Source organism: Mya arenaria, chromosome 6, assembly GCF_026914265.1.
Source record: "Mya arenaria isolate MELC-2E11 chromosome 6, ASM2691426v1".
NCBI classification, from domain to species: Eukaryota; Metazoa; Mollusca; class Bivalvia; order Myida; family Myidae; genus Mya; species Mya arenaria.
Genome location: NC_069127.1, coordinates 7,936,494 through 7,957,156, shown reverse-complemented (window position 1 = coordinate 7,957,156; position 20,663 = coordinate 7,936,494). Strand labels below are relative to the sequence as shown.

The 20,663-nt window shown below is 34.4% G+C and overlaps 1 protein-coding gene across 1 annotated transcript in view; it reads right to left on the bottom strand.

The window, feature by feature from the left end:
- Nucleotides 1–14,744, bottom strand: part of LOC128238665 (uncharacterized) — a 54,990-nt gene extending 40,246 nt beyond the window's left edge. The window contains exon 1 of the mRNA XM_052954798.1: nucleotides 14,603–14,744. Coding sequence (XP_052810758.1) covers nucleotides 14,603–14,669 — 67 coding nt within the window. The 5' untranslated portion in view covers nucleotides 14,670–14,744. The remainder of the gene's footprint in view (nucleotides 1–14,602) is intronic.
- Between the last annotated feature and the right edge of the window lie 5,919 nt (nucleotides 14,745–20,663).

Below are 20,663 nucleotides of genomic sequence, written 5' to 3'. Positions count from 1 at the left end.
GGAAAATGTAATTACTCGTACTTATATCTCAAGTCACTCATGGCATTTAAACACAATTTATAACTCGCTTTAATACATGGGGTTAGTGTCCTGCTTAAAGCCGCTAACAGATTCAAAGAACCACTCAGATCCACCAAAAAGCTACTAAGAACCACTAGGTAGGGTCGGTTTTCCATTAACACATACACTATTTTTGGCCTAAGTATCATATCTGAAACTTCATTTGAGGTAATTGTATTATCATTGTGCCATGCTCTCACATTAAAAACAGGCATAAACATGGAAGAAATGTCATGCAAACTACGATCCCTAAAAGTGCTTATATGTACTTATTAATAAAATATTGTTAGTTTTCATATAACGGCCCAGGTAGAATTGCAATGTAAAAATTGTCAATGTTATTTTAGTTTATTATTTGTTTAGAGGATTACAATTGAATGCTTATCTGTTGGGTGTTTAGCGCGAAATGTCCCGCGAGTACTATTATATTTCAGTGCGCTTGTACATGCGCCAACTTGTATAAATAACTCACTTACTGAAACCAAATAATGACTTATAAAGGGAGATCTAAATGTTGTTTTCATTTCTAAGATTTTGGCGGTTTTGTACTCTGCTTGATGGAGTTTTGGTTGTCAGAGTTTAACGGCATCGTTTGAAAAAGAAAATGTGTGTATATCAAAACTTTGTGAGCCTTTGCCTTTGATATCCAATAACAATATATATGAATCGACATTTAGAATTAAATGAATGAAATGCACAAACGGATAGAAATGGTCCTGATTTATTGAACTCACTCGGAACAGATGGAATAATGTGAACTTTTTCTTTCCTGTTACTTTGTCTTCGCTGATATTGTATTTGACTAGCTATCTTCGTGATTTGCTCGAAGGTCGTTCTGTTTTCTTTTTCGGAAGCTCTTAGGAAATGGTATCTTGGCGGTTTGCGTCATTAGAAATACATATAATAGTAATTTGTGACAAATCAAATTTATTTTTAATTATTTGTTCTATTTAGAAAAATATTGGATCTTCTGATTAAGCACGCATATGAAATAGATATTATCTAGTGCGTGTGAACATATGTATATACCCTGTGCTGAAATGTATATGGAACAGCTCATGATCTAGATATATCCCGAGCTTCGCCGAACCGAAAAGCGGGATCTTTATTTCCCCTTTTTATCCTATAGATTATATAAACGTATGTCTCATGATGAAAATAGCTGGAAGTATATAAATAGTAAGGTTTAAACTGCATGTTTTTTGCTGTTTAGAGGTTCATTGAGCCTTAAATCTTGTGTTTTCTTATAGAGTGTGAAGTATGTTATTCTTGAAGTAAAATAACACACAGACATTCTTAGATTTTTTGCTGTTTGTCCAACTGATTTCAACCTCAATATTCCATTTTGCAAGATATATTACACATCGATGCCGGATAGAACCCGCCAGTTTTAAATGGTGACGGAAACAATCCGCTATGCGTCCGATATTTTCAAATTGGCAGACGCATGTTTACTGTCCAAACACGTGGTTGATCACATGAGACACATTTTGCTGTCTTTATAATTAAAATATTTAGGATTATAGTTCGCGGTGTTATTATTCCATGTCCAAAATAAAACTTACTTTTTACGATATGCTGCAAGTTAAGAATTACACGTTTGAAAGGAAAGACCGAGAACATAAAAAGGGAGGGGGTATTCTTGTTTACGTGAACAATAATATACAGTACCGTAGACGTCTAGATCTCGAGGTAAATGACATTGAATCGATTTGGCTTGAAATTAATGGTCTATATTGCAAATCGTTCTTAATCAATTTCATTTATCGACCTCCGAACTCCCAACAAAAATGGATTGACTTATATGATAAGCAGTTAGAAATAGCTGATAGTTCTAATATTGGGTTTCATTTAATTGGAGATTTTAATATCAATTATTCGCCGGAAAGTGGCAAATATAACAACACTAAATGGGCAGATCTTACCACGAAGTATGGCTTGGAACAATTAATCAAATCACCAACAAGAATTTCAAAAAATAACTCTACTATAATAGATCATTTATATACGAATATGAGTAATCATGTAACTGAATGGTGTGTGTCTCACTTATCACTAAGTGACCACTTTCCCGTTTGTTTCACACATTCTATTACAGACAAATTACCAAAATTGGCCCCTAATAGCCATACAGTTATACAATATAGATCTTTTAAGAAATTTGAAAAAGAAGCTTTTCAGGCAGAATTGATGTTTTCAGGACTGGATGAAATAGACTCATTGTCAAATTCCAATGATGCACTGAAAAGATTTTATGAAATTCTAAATGGCATTTTATCTAAACATGCCCCAGTCAAAGATAAACGTGTGAAACGCGAGAATCAGCCTGATTGGTTTACTGAGGAAATTATATCTATAATAAATCACAGGGATAAATGCCGAAAAACTGGCAACATAGACCAGTATAAAATACTTAGAAATAAAGTAACTTCTATGATAAAGAAAAGTAAAAAGAATTTTTTCAACAATGCAATAAAAGACAATAAAAATCCGACATATTTATGGAAAAATCTAAAAGATATTTCACATTTGAATCAATCAACTGTGACAGCATTACCTCATAAAATGACATTTAATGAATTTCCGGTTGAAGATCCGTCAAATATTGTAAACGAATTAAACAGTCATTTTGTAAGCATTTCAAACATTATAAATAAAACAAAGTTTTTGAATACAAATTTTAGAAACTTAAAACATATTCTAGATACAAAACTAGGTACAAATTGGTTTGAGATTAAACATATTACCCCTTATGAAGTCCATACTATTATTGATAAATTAAATGTTGGAAAGGCCACAGGCATAGATGGAGTAGGCCCCAAAATTTTGAAGCAATGTGGTGATACTATTACACCTTGTATAGCATCAATTATCAACAGTAGTATAGCGCATGGAGTTTTCCCTGATAAACTGAAAGAAGCACGAGTAATACCAATTTTCAAGTCGGGCAACAAAGAGGACCCCAATAATTACCGCCCCATTTCAATACTCCCAACTATATCAAAAATCTTTGAAAGGCATATAGCGACACAGGTACAGTTGTACTTTGAGAAAACCGATGTCATACACAAAACACAATCTGGATTTAGAAAACACCATTCATGTAACACTGCTCTAATAAGACTTATAGATACTTGGCTTAAAGATGTTGACAGTGGTAAACTAGTTGGTGCGATATTTTTGGATTTGAGAAAAGCTTTCGATTTAGTTGATCATGAAATTCTTCTTTATAAATTGAAACTGTATCATTTTTCTGAAATAGCATTGAATTTGTTTAAATCATATCTTGAAAATAGAAACCAAATTGTAAAGATTGGCAAAATTAAATCGCAAAAACTCACTGTTACATCTGGGGTACCCCAGGGTTCCATACTGGGACCCTTGCTTTTTATTTTATACATAAATGATATTGCAGTTATGCATCCAACATTAAATATAGATCTATATGCAGATGACTCAACACTTTATGAATCTGGATATCAGTTGACGGATATTCAAAATAAATTACAACATCATTTAAATTATGTTAATAAGTGGTGTCAACTAAATAATATGTCATTGCATCCTTCCAAGACTAAATGCATGTTAATAGGGTCTGCAAATAAATTAAAAAACACTGGGAATCTTGAACTTTGTATTAATGATGTTCAAATAGTTAATGTTGTTGTGCAAAAGTTATTAGGGTTGTATATAGATAATACACTAAACTGGCATGTGCAAATCGATTATGTTTGTAAAAATCTGAATAAGAAAATTGCACTTCTAAAAAATATAATATATTTCCTCACACCTGATACAAAACGAATGTTTTACAATGCATATATTCTGCCAAATTTTGATTACGGCTGCTTGGTCTGGGGCAAGGGAACCAATTCATATGTGAATAAAATAAATAACTTACAAAAACGAATTGCAAAAATCATACTTGGTAAATCTAAACGAGATTCATCAACAAATCTATTTAAAGAACTAAAATGGCTAAACTTCTCGGATAGATGTAAATACCACGCAGCAGTATTAGTTTACAAGACGTTGAATAGCATGGCTCCATCATATATGTCAGAATTAGTAACAGTTTCAGACAATAATGTATATATGCTAAGATCAATGGCACACAAAGATATTGTTTTACAAACTAGACCTCGTACTAATTATATGAAAGCATCGTTTACATATTACAGCAGAATTGTTTGGAATAATATACCTTTGGAAATACGAGAATCAAAAAACTTTAATACGTATAAAATAAAGGTCAAACAGTACCTCATAGGAAACTTGTGATTATACAAATTGTGATGTTTTATTCATAATTATATTTAACTGAGAGTATCTGTCTAATATTGATTCAACATCATCATCATGTCATCATATGCATCATTATCGTCAGCATCAACAGCATACTTATAATCATCATCATCATCGTCATCGTTGTTAGCATCGTCTTCATGTTTGTCTTATGATTATTTGCCATATTTTCATTCTGTTTCAGAGGGCCATATCGAAAATAAGATTCTGTAGTTTTGTACATGATCTTAATATGTCACCTTCTTAAAATAAAGATATTATTATTATTATTATTATTATTATTATTATTATTATTATTATTATATTAGGCTTTGCGTATATCATGCAGGATTCTTACGATTAGGCTTTGCGAATTCATGCATGCTAACTGCCAGGTTCCAATACACATTTCATTAATCGTTACATTAATTTATCCGCAATTATCAATGGTTATTTACTTCGCCTTATTTAAGTCTCATCAACTGAAATCTAAACAAAAACCTGCGAAAGTTATCAACACATTTATTGGAATGTGTCGGCTGCAGATCAAATGGTACAATTTGTGACGTCAGAGCACGGGCGGTGATAAGATCAAAGGCGCATGGCTATGGTTTGTATTTAATTCGGTCAGTCGGATACCGTATGATCCCATTTGATTGCCAGGATTTCCGACTAGGCTGGTAAGAAAAAAACCATACGATCGAAAAAATAATCATCAATAATCGTCTTCTGGGAATCTTAAAACAATGACCGAAGTGTTTGAATTCAACATAAATATGAATGAAACTTTGATTGTACGAAAATAAGATACATAAAATAAATCCATATCCGCGTTTACTTGTTCTATTATTAATCTACCTCCATTTGAAGGCCTAGTTTAAGGAGCTCACAGTTGACAAGAAAATCGGCGATATTCCTCAAGCAAATTAACAAATTTAGTTGATAATTGATTGTTTTGCTAGAACATTATCACAGATTTGTAGAAATTATAGTGCTGGACTAAAAACCGATCGCGACTTACAAACGAGTATTGTTTACAAAAAACACCAGATTTCATGGGCAAAATTGGCGGGAAAATACGGTAGTCGAAGGTAGTGAAATGATTTCAGACTTTAAACAATACTATTTTTTTGGTAAATTACGAAACACTTAGATATAACAATTGATCTGATGCAACAGAAAATTGCTTGATATGTAAACTGTAAAAAAAAAAAAAATCCCGACCGACCGACCCTATTTTTTCGCAAAGTTACCGGAATCACAGGTATTTTTTTTGGCCTTAGTACTGCGTTTTGATCCGGGAGGTTGTATTCGACTCGAGTGGATTTTTTCAGATTCGGATTTCAAGCCGAATGAAATCAAAAGCTGCAAAAATCCACGAGAGTCGAATATAACATTCTGGATCGAAACGCAGTACTAATAACCTTTTATTATATACATTGCTTGTTAGATCTCTTAAAAGCCACATGTTTTCATAATAAATGTCATTTTACCCCCACTATTTTTGTTTCATTTTAACATCGCGCAACGATACTTGTTATGACGTGACGTCAAAAGAGTGGAATACGGCCGTATTGCACTGGAGTGAAATACGGACTACCGATATGTATTGCGTGCGGATTTATGTTGGGTATATAATAAAATAATACATACATTTTGGATTGAAGTGGTTACGTCCAACCAATATCATATTTCAAAGGACTGAACGTTTGTTTTTTTCGTATGTTGTTTGATGTCTTGTACACAAATCAGAACCTTAAACATTTACGTACTAGTATGTCAATCGGAACACATCGGCATTCTCCTCGCTACTTCTTTCAATGTTGCCAAAGTTGGGAAGATTTTCATTCCATTCTTAATTCACTTTCAAACAAATGTATCCATTCCAAACTCTCTAGCACAAAAAATAATCGTCGCTCAGGGAAAAACTGCTAGAAAGGGAGACAGAGCTTACCGAAGACATCGTAAATCAGGGAAACCTAAAGATAGAGATTGATTTAAAACATCTCTATATGTAAATGTTCAATGTGCAAATAATAATAGAAGAAATTGAGAATTATAGGATGTTTAACTGAATATCTTTTATCCTTTGTCTTAACGGAAAAGGAGTTTTGTTTTCAGTGGGATGGGTTACACCCACTGAACAAGATATGGCATTCAAATACAAGAAATATTTCAGCGGACTTTCTGAATAAAATAACAACTTAAATTAAATAACATGGGCTAATATCTATTTATGATTGTTACAAATTTATATAACATCTGTGGAACACAAACAACTACTCGTGTTTTTCTTTCGGCAAATATTTTGTTTGGGTGTTACGACTTTACTTTTTCAATTAACATTCTTTTACAATGATAGGTGTAATACCAAAATAAAATGATAAATATAAATTACCTCCTTTAAGCAATACTTTCCAAACATTTTTCCTATCAAGCTAGATTAATTATTAAGGTTTTACCAACTACACATCGATGTACAAAGCTGTTTTTCCCTTGTATATTTTGCTGCTTACAATTTTGCTATTTCAATGTATATGATTACCCTTTAAGTTATACTTCTGAAAGAACTAACCATACAGTTGTATATAAACTAGTGGAACATTGCGCGTGTGGACTGGTCGTACAGCCGGGAAAACTTGTTGATGTTATCACTGTCTTCGATGCTCTAATACAATTTTACTATTTGAATTTGTATGCATGAATATGATAACGAGCGGCTTCTGTAAATACTTGCTCTAATATGTCGGTCTCTGTTCCTCGCTAACGTAAACATAATTATGTCCAACAAGACGATACAGCAAACGCAGCTATCTTGAATGAGCAATTCCAGTTATTTTTTAGCCCAAAGTCTCACAATTGTTTCAGGTGCTACATGAACGTCCAAGACATCACTAACACAGGCAAGCCCAAAAATACAATGCCGCAGTCAAAACAGTCACAACCAAGGAGATTAAGAAACTTCTCTCAAACTTGAATCCTCACAAAGCCCCTGGCCCTGATCAGAGTAAGACTATGATCCTGAAAAACCATTTCGACTTCACCTTCACCCATTCAGGAACACCTTTTCCAAAAGTCCCTTGATCGTGTATCTTGACTCCTACTTTGGACGGATGCAAATGTGGTCCCTGTCTTTAAAAAAGAGGAGTGTTCAGACCCCGCTCCCTACAGACCGGTTTCTCTTACGTGCATTCTGTGCAAAACATAAGAACATAAAGTCGAATCCTCTATTTCAAACACATTACAAAGCTCAATGCCTTTTAGGAACTCCAACATGGCTCCTGGAAAAAAGCGCGCTCGTGAACCCCAGCCCCTCAAGCAATTTGATCTAATTTTGCTTGACTTCAGCAAGGCTTTCGACAAAGTTATTCATGAGAAACTTACCCTCAAAGTACATGGCTATGGCATCAGAGACCCTGCTCTAAACATGGACCAAAGTTTTTTTGATAACCGAGGTTAGGCTGTTGTTGTTAACGCGTCTTCGTCAGAACTGACATCTGCCGCATCTTGAGTCCCCCTTGAATCAGAACTGGTGCTACTACTGTTTTAATCTACATTAACGATATTACTCAGAATGTTAAATCCAAAGTCATACTACTTGCTGACAACACTGCCATTTATTTAACTCCCTCAACATCAACCTAAACAACAATAATCCATAAAGATCTTAATACATACATAAACATTGAAGCCATGAATGACACATGGAATTTAATTATTCTAAATATCAAGTCGTTCACATAACAAGGGTCAAAACCCAATTCCAACACAGCACACTTGCTTACTAGAATAATTATGCATCTTCAGCGAACTTTCTGGGTGTTGACCTGTCCTAAGATCTATCGTGGGACATACACATAAATTCAATCTCTACAACCAGCACATTTGGCTTTCTGAGGAGAAACATTAAGGTTAACGCGGATGTAAGATAGTGACCACTAACTAAACTTTATTATATACGTTCTATAGTCAATTGGCCATTTTCCATACGAAATAACATTGCTTATAGTGTTCCGCCGCCCCAAACACCACATATGGGAAGAAAGTTCCACGTGTGTACTTAATCATTAAACAGCTTAGAAAAAAGTAACGTAAAGTTACCATTTCCGGTGAACGAAAACAAAAACTGCAAAACACGTAAACAAAAAACTAGATCCAGCATGTTCTGCACGGTTTTTTTAAAATCAATTAATTAATATCAAGATGGAAAGTAGCCTATGGTGTGAGAAAGTATAATTATGCTTCGATCCACTGTCATAAAAAAGGCATGTAACACTGAGTAGCCGCTCCTATAATGGAATATGTAGGTCAGGCATTTGTTGATATAATTGCAAGAAAAATACTTGACCGGGCTGTACCGTGTGTTAAAGTATTTTGTGTGCGTGAGTTTTCTTACCTCAAATTATTTTTTTTAGAATTTAACACAGCCTCTTCAATTCAAGTATTTTCAGCATTCTTGTAAAATCACAATCCGGTGAAAGCTTTTTTTTATATTTAAAGTTGAAAAAGCTCAAAGTGGCCCTTTTTCATCAAATTCAAATCCCACGCCATACCTTTGCCGAGACGAAAATAAATATTGTCTGCCGCCTATGAACGGACACATGTATTATGATCGCTAAGGTGAAACTTAAAAATACTTTTAATTTACTTTAACTTTTTGAAGATTTGCGTATAGCTATAAAGGCGTGTTGATCCTTTAGGCCCAAAATGTGCACTGTGGCTGCTCCTTAAGATGATCTGCTGATCAGAACACGCTAGATTTTTGTCGTTGAAAAAAATCGTAAATATCAGTTGAAAAAGAAAATAGTAAAAATCTCAGTTAATTATGCATCCCGATTATTCAAATGACAATCAATGGCTGAAGCAATGCTGTTTGCAGTAAAATTGCAAGTGTACAAGTTCGTTTATATGGTAGCGCACTTTAGCTTAAAAACCGACGGTCGTTGGTTCGAGACCCATACCAGCCTTGTGTTTTGAATTGCACCCCGGTTATATTCTAAAGCATACAGTGCAAGCGTTGATGTACGTAAACGACTGTTATTGTTGACTCAACCCAGGGAAGACACAGGTTATTTTATTTTAAAAGATAATATCACTTTAACGAGCCGTTACTAAGCAGTGGTCCAAAGCAGAGACAATGGAGAGTGATTTTTATGCTCTTATATAAAACTCAAATCTCGTAAGTGTTTACGTAACATGAACTGTTATTTAACAGTACGTATGCTTAAAGCTTTCCGATCTTATTTGGAGAATTACACTTTGAATTATTCTTTTTTTCGAAAATGTATATCAAAGATGATAAAATAGTATAAGGTCAAAACACACTATACATAGAACATAAGTAATACAAATTTCATACAACATATAACAACACTTTATATATAGCATAAACAAATATAGCAAACGCTCACGTGTCAATTATATAATAAAAATCTTATAAAAGTTCATCATAGTTAAGCGATATAATGTTCAAAATTTTCATAACGAGTGTCAAATAGTAAATATTTCAGATTCAGTTTAGCACCTTAGTTGAAATCGTAATACAATACATGTACATAACAAAATCGTATACTTCCAAGACATCAGTAACAGTTCGCTAATGATTTTTACTGTCAACTGAGATTATCCTGGGATACCGGCATCCGGACTTCGCTTAGTTCGCGGTCGCGGTCAACTGGCAGTATCTGTATGTTAACGTCACATCATAAAAAAAGTTAAAATGTCGCCATAAATGACGCAATTTGTTAAGGTGGAACGCGACTATGAATTTTTTTTCGAGTTACTGTCTGATAATTGGTATACGAATAGAAGAGCATATGCCCGGTTAGGGACTGTTTTTACATTTTCAATATTCGGAACAGTTGTGAATCTACGAGGTTTCAAAATATGCCACTGACGTCAATTTTGAGACGTCTCTCATATTTTTGCGTTCCAGCTACAATAACCGATGGTTTCATCAATTCTTCGTTTACAGCTATAAAATTTCAACGTCAAGTACGTATTGTGAAAACGTTCACGCTCATATATTTTTCTTTCTCTTGTTGAACGTTATTGTTTCTCAATTCGTCTATAACGTCATTTTTCGCGGGAAAAACGGCGTCGTGTTTCGCTGAAAAAAGTGCGCCTTTCTTTAATTCTTGAAAAAATTGCTCGTTTAATTTTTGATTTTTTTAAATACATGTTTTCAATGTTTTATTACAAATCGCCTGATATCAAGAAAAGGGTACCTCACCGACTTCGTTTTTGCGCAGTATCGAATAGTCTAACCCCTATACCTGTTTCGTTTTCAATACGTAGTGTATTTAAACGTTTAGCATGACGTTAATCGTTTAATTGTTTTTGTTTATTAAATGAAAAGATTAGAAATCTTAGAGTGTCTGATCAGTTTTATGTTAGGGATATTTGTTATTGTTGTTGTACAAAATATCTTATTCCACACAAGACGGGCGCTGAATAACCAGCTTTATAAATCAATGACTTAAATCTGGCGGCTATTTTAATGAGAAGCTTTCTTAATTATTAAGCAATCTCATTTGCCTTATTATAATATTTTGATAAAACACATCAATAATCGTTCCAGTCACTATGCTATGAGCTGTGACTATGCTGATTAGTGCTTTGTTTTTTATATATACATCTACAGTAATAACACAACAATAAACGGTTCTACTACTTTATTAGTTACCAATTTCTTTAATAAGTATTAGTAGGGATCTGCAGTAATAAGGCTCTAAACTAAGCAAAAGCATAGTAAATCCAGTGCGTGACACTCTTTTCATACACAAAATATAACTAACAAACCAAAAAATGATAATCGACAGAAATCTGCATTGTAATAACCACAAACGGATACCGGCAGTAGACGGGGTGCAGCCCCCCCCCCCCCCCCCCCTTAAAATCATCCAAGTTTTCTTCTGTATGTCATTATCGGAGAAAAATGTAATAGTATACAGATCTATAAAAGACGCGACTATAGAGTTCAGTGTTTTGAATCTTAGTTTGATGTAGTCAATCGGTTATCGTTGAATAAAAACATATACAATTAATAAATTCCACTAATATTGGTAACCATATTATTGACTAAGTTTGGTAGTGAATATAACTCTTGAACATTTTCAACGAGGATCATTTGTTACGCAACGGTTTGGGGAGGGGTGGGGGATGGTCAATTCTTGACGTTAAAAAATGATCGGTCATTCTTTGAACAGAAATAAAATTACTCATGTGGTCAATATATAACGGGGTCAATCGGCGTTAATTTAAAACACACTAAAAATTTAAAGTGAAACTCTTATTCAAATCAATATTCCACATGTATAACAAACATTTATTTTGACTGATAAACCCTTACTTCTTACTAAATAATAAACTCATACAAAATATTATTCACTGATTACAAGATTGTAACTGTTTATTTAATAGTAGAAAGCACAAAAATGATTCATTTTTTTTTGGTGAATGCTAAAAGATTTACTATGGTCTCATATTTATTTCAAATTAAACTCGGTATTCTTCATAAGAACCATTGTTTTCGATATGTATTTATTCTTAAAGGCATATTAAAACAATAGAATTAGTTGTGGTAAATCGTATTTGTGTTTAATACTTGTTTTTGCACTGATTGTAAATGATCACATTGAATTGTTTCTATTATCTCATCTTATTAAGGGATGTTATAGTTCACACAAATGCACTCACATGAACGCACGTATACGCCCACATACCCGTACATGCACGCACGCCCATACACACGAACACGCACACACACAATATGATAAAATATATGTTCCAAATGGCTCAAATGATGTTCTTAAAGTTAATGTTTTTAGTGCAGTAAAATGTTTAATTTTGTCAATAAATGCATTGTTTGTTTTAATCCATAACGAGTTATTTTGTTTTCCTGACTTTACCACGCAATCAAAGCTTCTCGTGCGTACAAGCAAATTCATGAGCCAACTTTCGGCGATGCATTCAATGCCCATGATACAGAAGCCAACATAGCTACCTTATCCCGCACTCAATGTTACTGCCGTGCGTATTGTACACGCTTGCGTGCGTGCGTACGTGCATGCGGGCGTACGTGTGTGTGTGTGTGTGTGTGTGCGTGTGCGCGCGCGCGCACGCGTGAGCGTGTGTACATACATGCCTGCGTGTGAAAGCGTGCATGTGTGTGAGAGCGTGTGTGTGCGTGTGCGCGTGCGTGTGTGTGCGTGTGTATGGGCGTGCGTATGATCGTGTGTGTTTGTGTGTGTGTGTGTGTGTGTGTGTGTGTATGTGTATGTGCGTGCGTGCGTGCGTGCGTGCGTGTGCGTGCTTGCGGGCGTGCGCGTGTGCGAGAGCGCGAGCGCGTGCGCATATATGCATGCATGTGCACGCGTGCTTGAGTGTGGGATGGTGTGTGGGGTGCGTTTTTACGCGTGCTTGCGTACGTGTCTTTATTGTACGTTATGTGTTTGTATGTAAGCTATAACAACCCTTAACAAAATAAGTTTTAGTAACTATTTAAAGATGCACACTTACTCTCCAATCTCAACTCAACTCAATATCTTAATTTTCCCCATGGCTGGACATATGTATAATATATCCAAACATTGATAGACATAGAACATAAAAAATATTATATACAATAATAGTACAGTTTAAAATTGTAGCATATTGTTGTCAAAATATTTATATTGGTAGGATATAGCTATATATATGTATAAATAAAAAGTTTACATTCTACATGCAAATAAAATTAGTCTATTTGACTTCCATGATAGTAAGGTCGTGTGTGATCTGACTCTTGGATGCAAAAATCTTGTCGAAAACAAAGGTTCTTATGAGAAATACCGAGTTGATTTGAAAGAAATGAGCATAAAACATGGTATTTTTACATTATGAGATAAGAGTAGACCACAGTAAATATTTTAGCATTCACCAATAATTTAATGTTTTTGTGCATTCTGTTATTAAACACGCAATTAAAATCTATTAACCAGTAATTAATATTTTCCATAAATGTATAATTGAGTAAGAAGTAAAAGTTTTACTAGACAAAATTGATCTTGTTATACATGTTTATGAATGGATTTTGGATAAGCATGTCACTTTAACTATAGTTCATTTATAATCAGTGCTTTAATTACTTAATAATGTTAACTATTCGGAATTCAACAGAAGAAAACAATGTTGAAATATCAATTGACTAAAATTAACAACAACTGTTATATGTTATTGATCAGTGGTTTAATAAACGTAAAATAAAGTTATTATTATTATTATTATTATTATTATTATTATTATTATTATTATTATTATTATTATTATTCAAAACTAAGCTCTTATTAGCGTAAATAATAATTTGATTTACGTCATGCTAAACGTTTTATAACAAAACGTAATGAAAAAGAACAGGTATAGGGGTTAGATTATTTGATACTGCGCAAAAACGAAGTCGGTGAGGTACCCTTTTTTTGATATCAGGCGATTTGTAATGAAACATTGAATACATGTATTTAAAAAAATCAAAAATTAAACGAGCAATTTTTTCAAGAATTAAAGAAAGGCGCACTTTTTTCACCGCAACACGACGCCGATTTTCCCGTGAAAAATGACGTTAAAGAAGAATTTTAAATAAATAACGTAAAAGAAGAGAAAGAAAAATATATGAGCGTGAACGTTTTCACAAGACGCATTTGAGGTTTAAATTTCTTAGCGGTAAACGAAGAATTGGTGAAACTATCGGTTAATGTAGCTGGAACGCAAAAATAAGAGAGACGTCTCAAAATTGACGTCAGTGGTATATTTTGAGGAGTCATAGTTTCAAAATTGTTCCGAATATTGAAAATGTAAAAACAGTCCCTGATTGGGCATATGCTCTTCTATTCGTATACCAATTTACAGACAGTAACTCGAAAAAAAATTCGTAGTCGCGTTCCACCTTAACCAGAGATTAGCGTAATAACGGGGTTATGAGCACTGCAGTTTGATCCGGGGGAGGGGGGCTCATTTTCGACTCTCGTTGATTCTGATTCCATTACACGAATCCAACTATCAAATCATGCAAGTAATAAAAAAAAAAAAAACTTATATGTATATATGTGTGCGTGCGTTTGTGCTTGTGTGTGTGTGTGCGTGTGCGTGTGCATGCGTGCGTGCGTGCAACAAAGTTTGTATAGTTTATATTGTTATAAATATGAACTGCACTGTTGTGTTAGCAACATATATGAGATTGAACATAACATATGCGAAACTACGAGACTAATATGAGACTTACGGTAAAAAGGCACCAAGAGAAAATAAATCCAAGAAAACATTATATTTGCGTGCAGCAAGATCGCCATAACTTGTTCAACATCGTTAACAGCATGCCCACATATTGACACATTTGATATATCGGCATCAGTGTATTCCTTATATGTAAAACTTCATTCCCATATATATCTGGTTCACTGAAGCTGAAACCCCAACAACCCGTGACTGGGTATACAATGTTAAGAGCATTTAATTTCGTTGACATGCACCATATACGATATTGGGTATTTCCAATTGACGTGGTCTGGGGGGTTTATTATACCATTAGATAGAAAGGAAATGAAAATAATTATAGGAGTATATTTAACATTGTTGAGTATCTTTGGTAAATTATTAACTCGAATATTAACAAAAGCCTTTTATGTAGTCTATGAAAGCACAATATAAACGTTTACATTTGATTGACATATGATTAATAAAAGCATGTAAGTTAAAGATGTTGTCAACAGTTCCATTTTTTTACCTGAAACCCGCCTGTGCCTCGATATACACATCGTACATTTCAGCCAATAATATTGAATATTGGTAATATTCGAGTAAATAATTTACCAAAGATACTCAACAATGTTATACTCGTATAATAATTTTATTTCCTTTTTCATATCGTACATTTCAGCCCAATCTGTACACTTAAAGTTGACAGATTGGGCTGAAATGTACGATGTGTATATCGAGGCACAGGCGGGTTTCAGGTAAAAAAATGGAACTGTTGACAACATCTTTAACTTACATGCTTTTAGTAATCATATGTCAATCAAAGGTAAACGTTTATATTGTGCTTTTATAGACTACATAAAAGGCTTTTGGTTATATTGTGAGAGAAAATATTTTGTAAACACTCATTAAACTTGGAATTAGAGGTAACATATTAAATGTAGTTAACTTCATGTATGATACTGTCAAGTCGAAAGTTAAACATAATAATCTGTAAGAGAAGGGTTTAACTGTATGACAGGTGAACGGCAAGGTCAAATTCTGTCGCCCGTCCTCTTTCCCATGTTTTAAACGATGTTTTATATACAAAGGCATATATGACATGGATGTTCATATTTTTAACATAATTTTTATTATGTATGCCGATGATAAAGTTATATTTGCAAATTCTGAAAATAAACTACAATTAAGTTAAGATGCTTTGTTTGAATATTGGTATACACGGAGGCTTGTAGTAAATAATTGTAATTAAGACAAATGAACTATAATAACGATATTTAATAAGAGTGGGCGAATAGTGGGATGTGTTTTTTTACAACAATGTTCAAATAGAAAATACGAACAAGTTTCCGTACCTTGTTAGAGTGTTTAGCAATGGAGGATCGTTTTCTGATGCTCAAACTACATTAGCTGGTCAATTACTGAAAGTTATATTCCAAATAAATAAATATCTGTAAAAGTTAACTAGCATGCATCTCAGTAAAGCATAGGCTTAAATTATTTGACAAACTTGTGCCTATTTTGAATGATGCTGGAGAAGTTTGGGGATTTGCTTAAGGCAATAAAGTTGGACGGATTCATTTACAATTCAATAAACGTCTTTTCGGTATCAAAAAGACAATTATTATTTACGGAGAGTTAGGGAGGCTAAGTTTCAAGACAATAAGATATATGAGTATAACTAAAAAACTGATTTGAACTATTGCATATTGATTATAGTTAATACATTGTATTATAAAAAAAAGTTTATAACATGCTGAATACAGGTATAGGACAGCATCCTAACAAACCAAAGTGGTGTTCACTCACAGAATACCTGCTTTGTATTCTAGGTCTATATGATCAAGAAATTGGAAATGTTATATTTGTTTTTAGTGAAAGAAAGGTTAAAAGATAATTTCAAACAAGATTGGCAAAGGAGACATGTTCAATTAGGCTAGATTTCATAAAAAATGTGTCAGGATTTAGATTACAGCCATATTTAAACATATTAAATATTACTAAATTTAGAATGTCGGTGTCGAAACTGAGGCTATCTTTACATATATAAACTATAAAGCTTTGCAACAGGTCGAAAAGACCGCAATCAACGCCCCTATCGTATATGCACTGTTTGTACTTGACTAGAATATGTAAATACCACTTTCATTTAAAAAGCACATCATTAAATGAGCTAAGGATGAGATATAAACCTAGGTATTATAAACAACATCCTAGTATGTATAAATTATTTGAGTTGATCAATGCAGAAAATGCAACAATTAAAAAAAAATAGTGTGTTTATGTACAAGGCGTTCGAACATAATTATAGAAAATTAAACGTGAACATGATGTGTAAAAACAGCAGGGTTTGTGTACGTATAATGTCATTCATGAATAAGTATTGCTATTATATTTTATTATTGAAATTATTGATATGTTATATGTTATCTTTAATGTAATCGCATGTGTATTTATGAACATGTACACATGTTTTATACTCGCCAGTTTAAGGATATCTGATCACATTGGTCTATGATCTGATAAATAAAGGCTCTGTTATTTCTGTTCTCTACGATAACCGTACAGACAAATTAGTCTCATTTCGAAAAGAATCAACATTTTAAGAATATTCTAGTACACGTATATATCAGATCGATTGCAAAATTGATATGATTATTGTTTACCAAAAGTACCAGTTCCGCAAACGTTTATTAAATATCGTATCCAGTGTGTGTATACCACGTGATAAATATAAAATTTGAAGACCTTAGATCAAACTTTTCTCGTTACCAATAAGATATGGTTTTAGCCATCCGACCGTCAGACGGCGCGAAGGACTGACATGTATTTTTTTCCCAAGTGGTCATAATAATACTGCGTGAAACGTTTAGGCCTCCGTTAAACGATTTTTTAATTATTTTGCACAATGTTATTTTGGAAAATTTGATTTCATGTAAAAATTAAGTGTCGGTTATTTATAAAAAAAAATGAAACGAGTTAAATTTCCCCACATGGGAGTGCATGCTTTCAAATATTCCTTTGTTGAACAGTATTTGTATCTCACTTACTGCAGCTATAGAAAAAAGAAAATACAACCAATGTGACCCTGATCTTTGACAACTATCATGTCATATTGAGTCATTTACGTGGTTCGTCAAATACAAGTTTTTGATTTGTTACACTAAATGGAAACCGGTGTGTATGATCTTGACCTTGATTACACATCTCATCTCTTAACTGAAGTTCATTTCCCAAAAGTTCCAAAGACACATTTCAAGAAAATACTCATTTTTTTTCAATAAAAAGTATTATTATATTTAGGGATGACAAAGGCAAAAGAAAATCCACGGTTATAGATTGTTCGCAAGTACATAAAGAAATCGTCCAATTTGCAGCCACCAAATCAAATGTTCGAAGTTACATGCATATAGAGAAATTTAAGACGTTTACAATTCTGCGGAAGATGCTTCAATTGTGTACCTCCGGCGAAGGCCGACGGCGTCGATTTTGTTCCAAGGCCACTTAGTAGGGTCAAAGATCGGGTCGTGCAATTCAGTGACAAGAGCAACATCTTCCGTGGCTCTCTCCATATCTTCCATCATGTATTGGAGATCAACAAGACGGTGATTGAGCCATCTCTGTCGGTTAATCCTGATTGTCATAGGTGACTCCGGCGTGCGCGAGTTTTTGCCAGGCGTAGTGCAGCGCTCGCTCAGAATGACCCGAGTAAGGAGCAGTGGGTAGTGCGTCTTGTAAAACGTGTAAGTTTCCGCATTTTTCTTAAAGGAGAGAATTTTCAGATATATGCTCTCAGCAAGGTCAATGAAAAGCTCTTCGTTTTGCTGAAGGGGAATGGGTCGATTAATGGTCGGTCTCCTGAACAGGAACGTGAGAGTCGGAGCACGCCGCAAGCTTAACGGTAGTGACGTACTTGAGTTGCTATAAGTAGACGTTGCACATGGAGGATAATTGCATTGACGGCTTGTCGGCGTTGTCGGTGGGGAGAATGTTATTGATTCGTGAGGACAACAATAATTTAAAAACAATGGCCTTGAAATGTGAACCATTAAATCATTATTAAAGCGACCTTGATTTATGTGTGTTGTCCAAGTGCTGCCATCTGATAAGCGGAACCGGTTTTCGGGGGAACCTGCCGGGGCGACCTGTTCTCGGGCCGGAAGTGACCTGAGACAGTATGCAGTCCGCTGTACAATGAGATGGCCCGGTATGTGAGGTCTGGAACGCTCCCTGTCTGCAATCCAAGGTCTTGGGTAGTATTTCTCAATCTTTGCTTTATTTCTCAACGCTACAACAAAAGAAGGCAGTGTTCAAACGCACTGGTGGATTAAAACATAAAGGATGCAACACATGGTTAAAAGTTGAATTTATTTCTAGCACTTATCTATAACTACAAAGTTCCATATATTCATGTACAGTGTGTGTATACCACATGTGACAAATTGCGTCATAAATGCTTCGTCGGAAGGCAACAAGAATACTTTAAAGGCCTAGTTCAAGCCTTCTATAAGTGACCCCCCCCCATCTCTGTTTATTGATCTAAATCTTCCTGCCTGATCCCTCTTATCAGATCTCCGATCTGAGTATCCTGCTGTGCAGTTTTGGGAGTTGAAGTATAGAAAAGGACCCTAAATGGCTCTGAGCCAATACACGAATACACAGGAAATTGGCCCCTACTGAGACACTAGTGCAATTAGCAGGAGAGGCACAGCAAGGGATTATCATGCCTAACATTCCTTAAACTATCCATTTAAACAGAAATAATTTTCACCATCTTGAATGAAACATTGCGCAGTCTACGCCCCTTACAGCGCCCCGCCTTCGGTCTTTTACTGGAGTTTGATTGAGAGTTTAGTTTTTCAATACGAACACTTCGCCAAACCTCTTCACAAAACGGCCGTCTAACGGAGCACTGACAAAACATTATTTTGGAAACAGGTTTGATGAAACTAATCACCTTGTCATACTCCGGTAATAAAACGAAGGCGAGGCTCTTAAAGCGGCATAGACTGCTCTTTGTTTCATTTAAATTGATGTAGTTAATAAAAATATATCTTTGTTTCAAGTATTCATTTTAAGAAAAATGTTGCCGTGGCTTATGACGTAAATTATCACGTGGTATGCACACACTGATGTAATATACGACAGTTAGCATAAATGATAAAACATCAACAGTTGAAATAGGAGCTGAATAATAAACAATAATTGCAAAATATGGTAGAAAATACTTTATTTTGCCGGCCCGCTTTTAAAAATTAATTGGCTAAAGGGTTGAATAAACAACATTCTGTTCAAATCGGTATCTGTGAGTTTCTGTCTGGTGTTTGCTCATAAAGGTAAAATAACTCAGATGAATATATGTATATATAAAAAGTAACACATTGCAGGTATAAAATGACATAATGACCTTAGCCATATTAACCAATGTTAAGTTATTTCTTTTGAATATTACAACCAAAAGGCTTTCATGTAGATGCTTGTGTCAACAGTGCTATTTAATGTAAATAGTGAAATGTGCATAAAGGTCCGGAACAATTAGAATACTTAAATTAAATACATGCAGATTTACACGACACTGTAAGATATGCCTAATTGAGCATTATCGATGGCAGGGAGGTACGTGGTCGTCACGCGCACTTGCTGAAATGATTCTATGCGGTGTATGAAAGGCTTTATGAACCTGTTCACAAGTTCCATAGGACATTTTTGCGAGATCGTGCCGCCTTCATACGCGAACATATCGTTTTATTTGACTTAAACTAAAGAAATACACCACCGTCTTCAGGGAGCCCGATCTTGAAGAAATGATTATTCCATTTCCAGGCGTATACGAAGAGTTTTTTTTCCATAAATTAACCATCACCGTGGATACAATGAACATAGAGTTGTTCGTTGCGCTTTTGCTTTTTGTCGAACTTTGTCGAGAAATAGTGTAAAAACTTGAAAAATACCTGGTTTGTCGACGTTTTCAAAAACCACGTGAAATCATTTTAGCAAGTGCGAGTGACATACCTTCCTACCATTGATAATCATGTTTCCGGACAAAAATTCCTAGATCTAACGTAGAAGAAAATCATTGTTGTCAATTT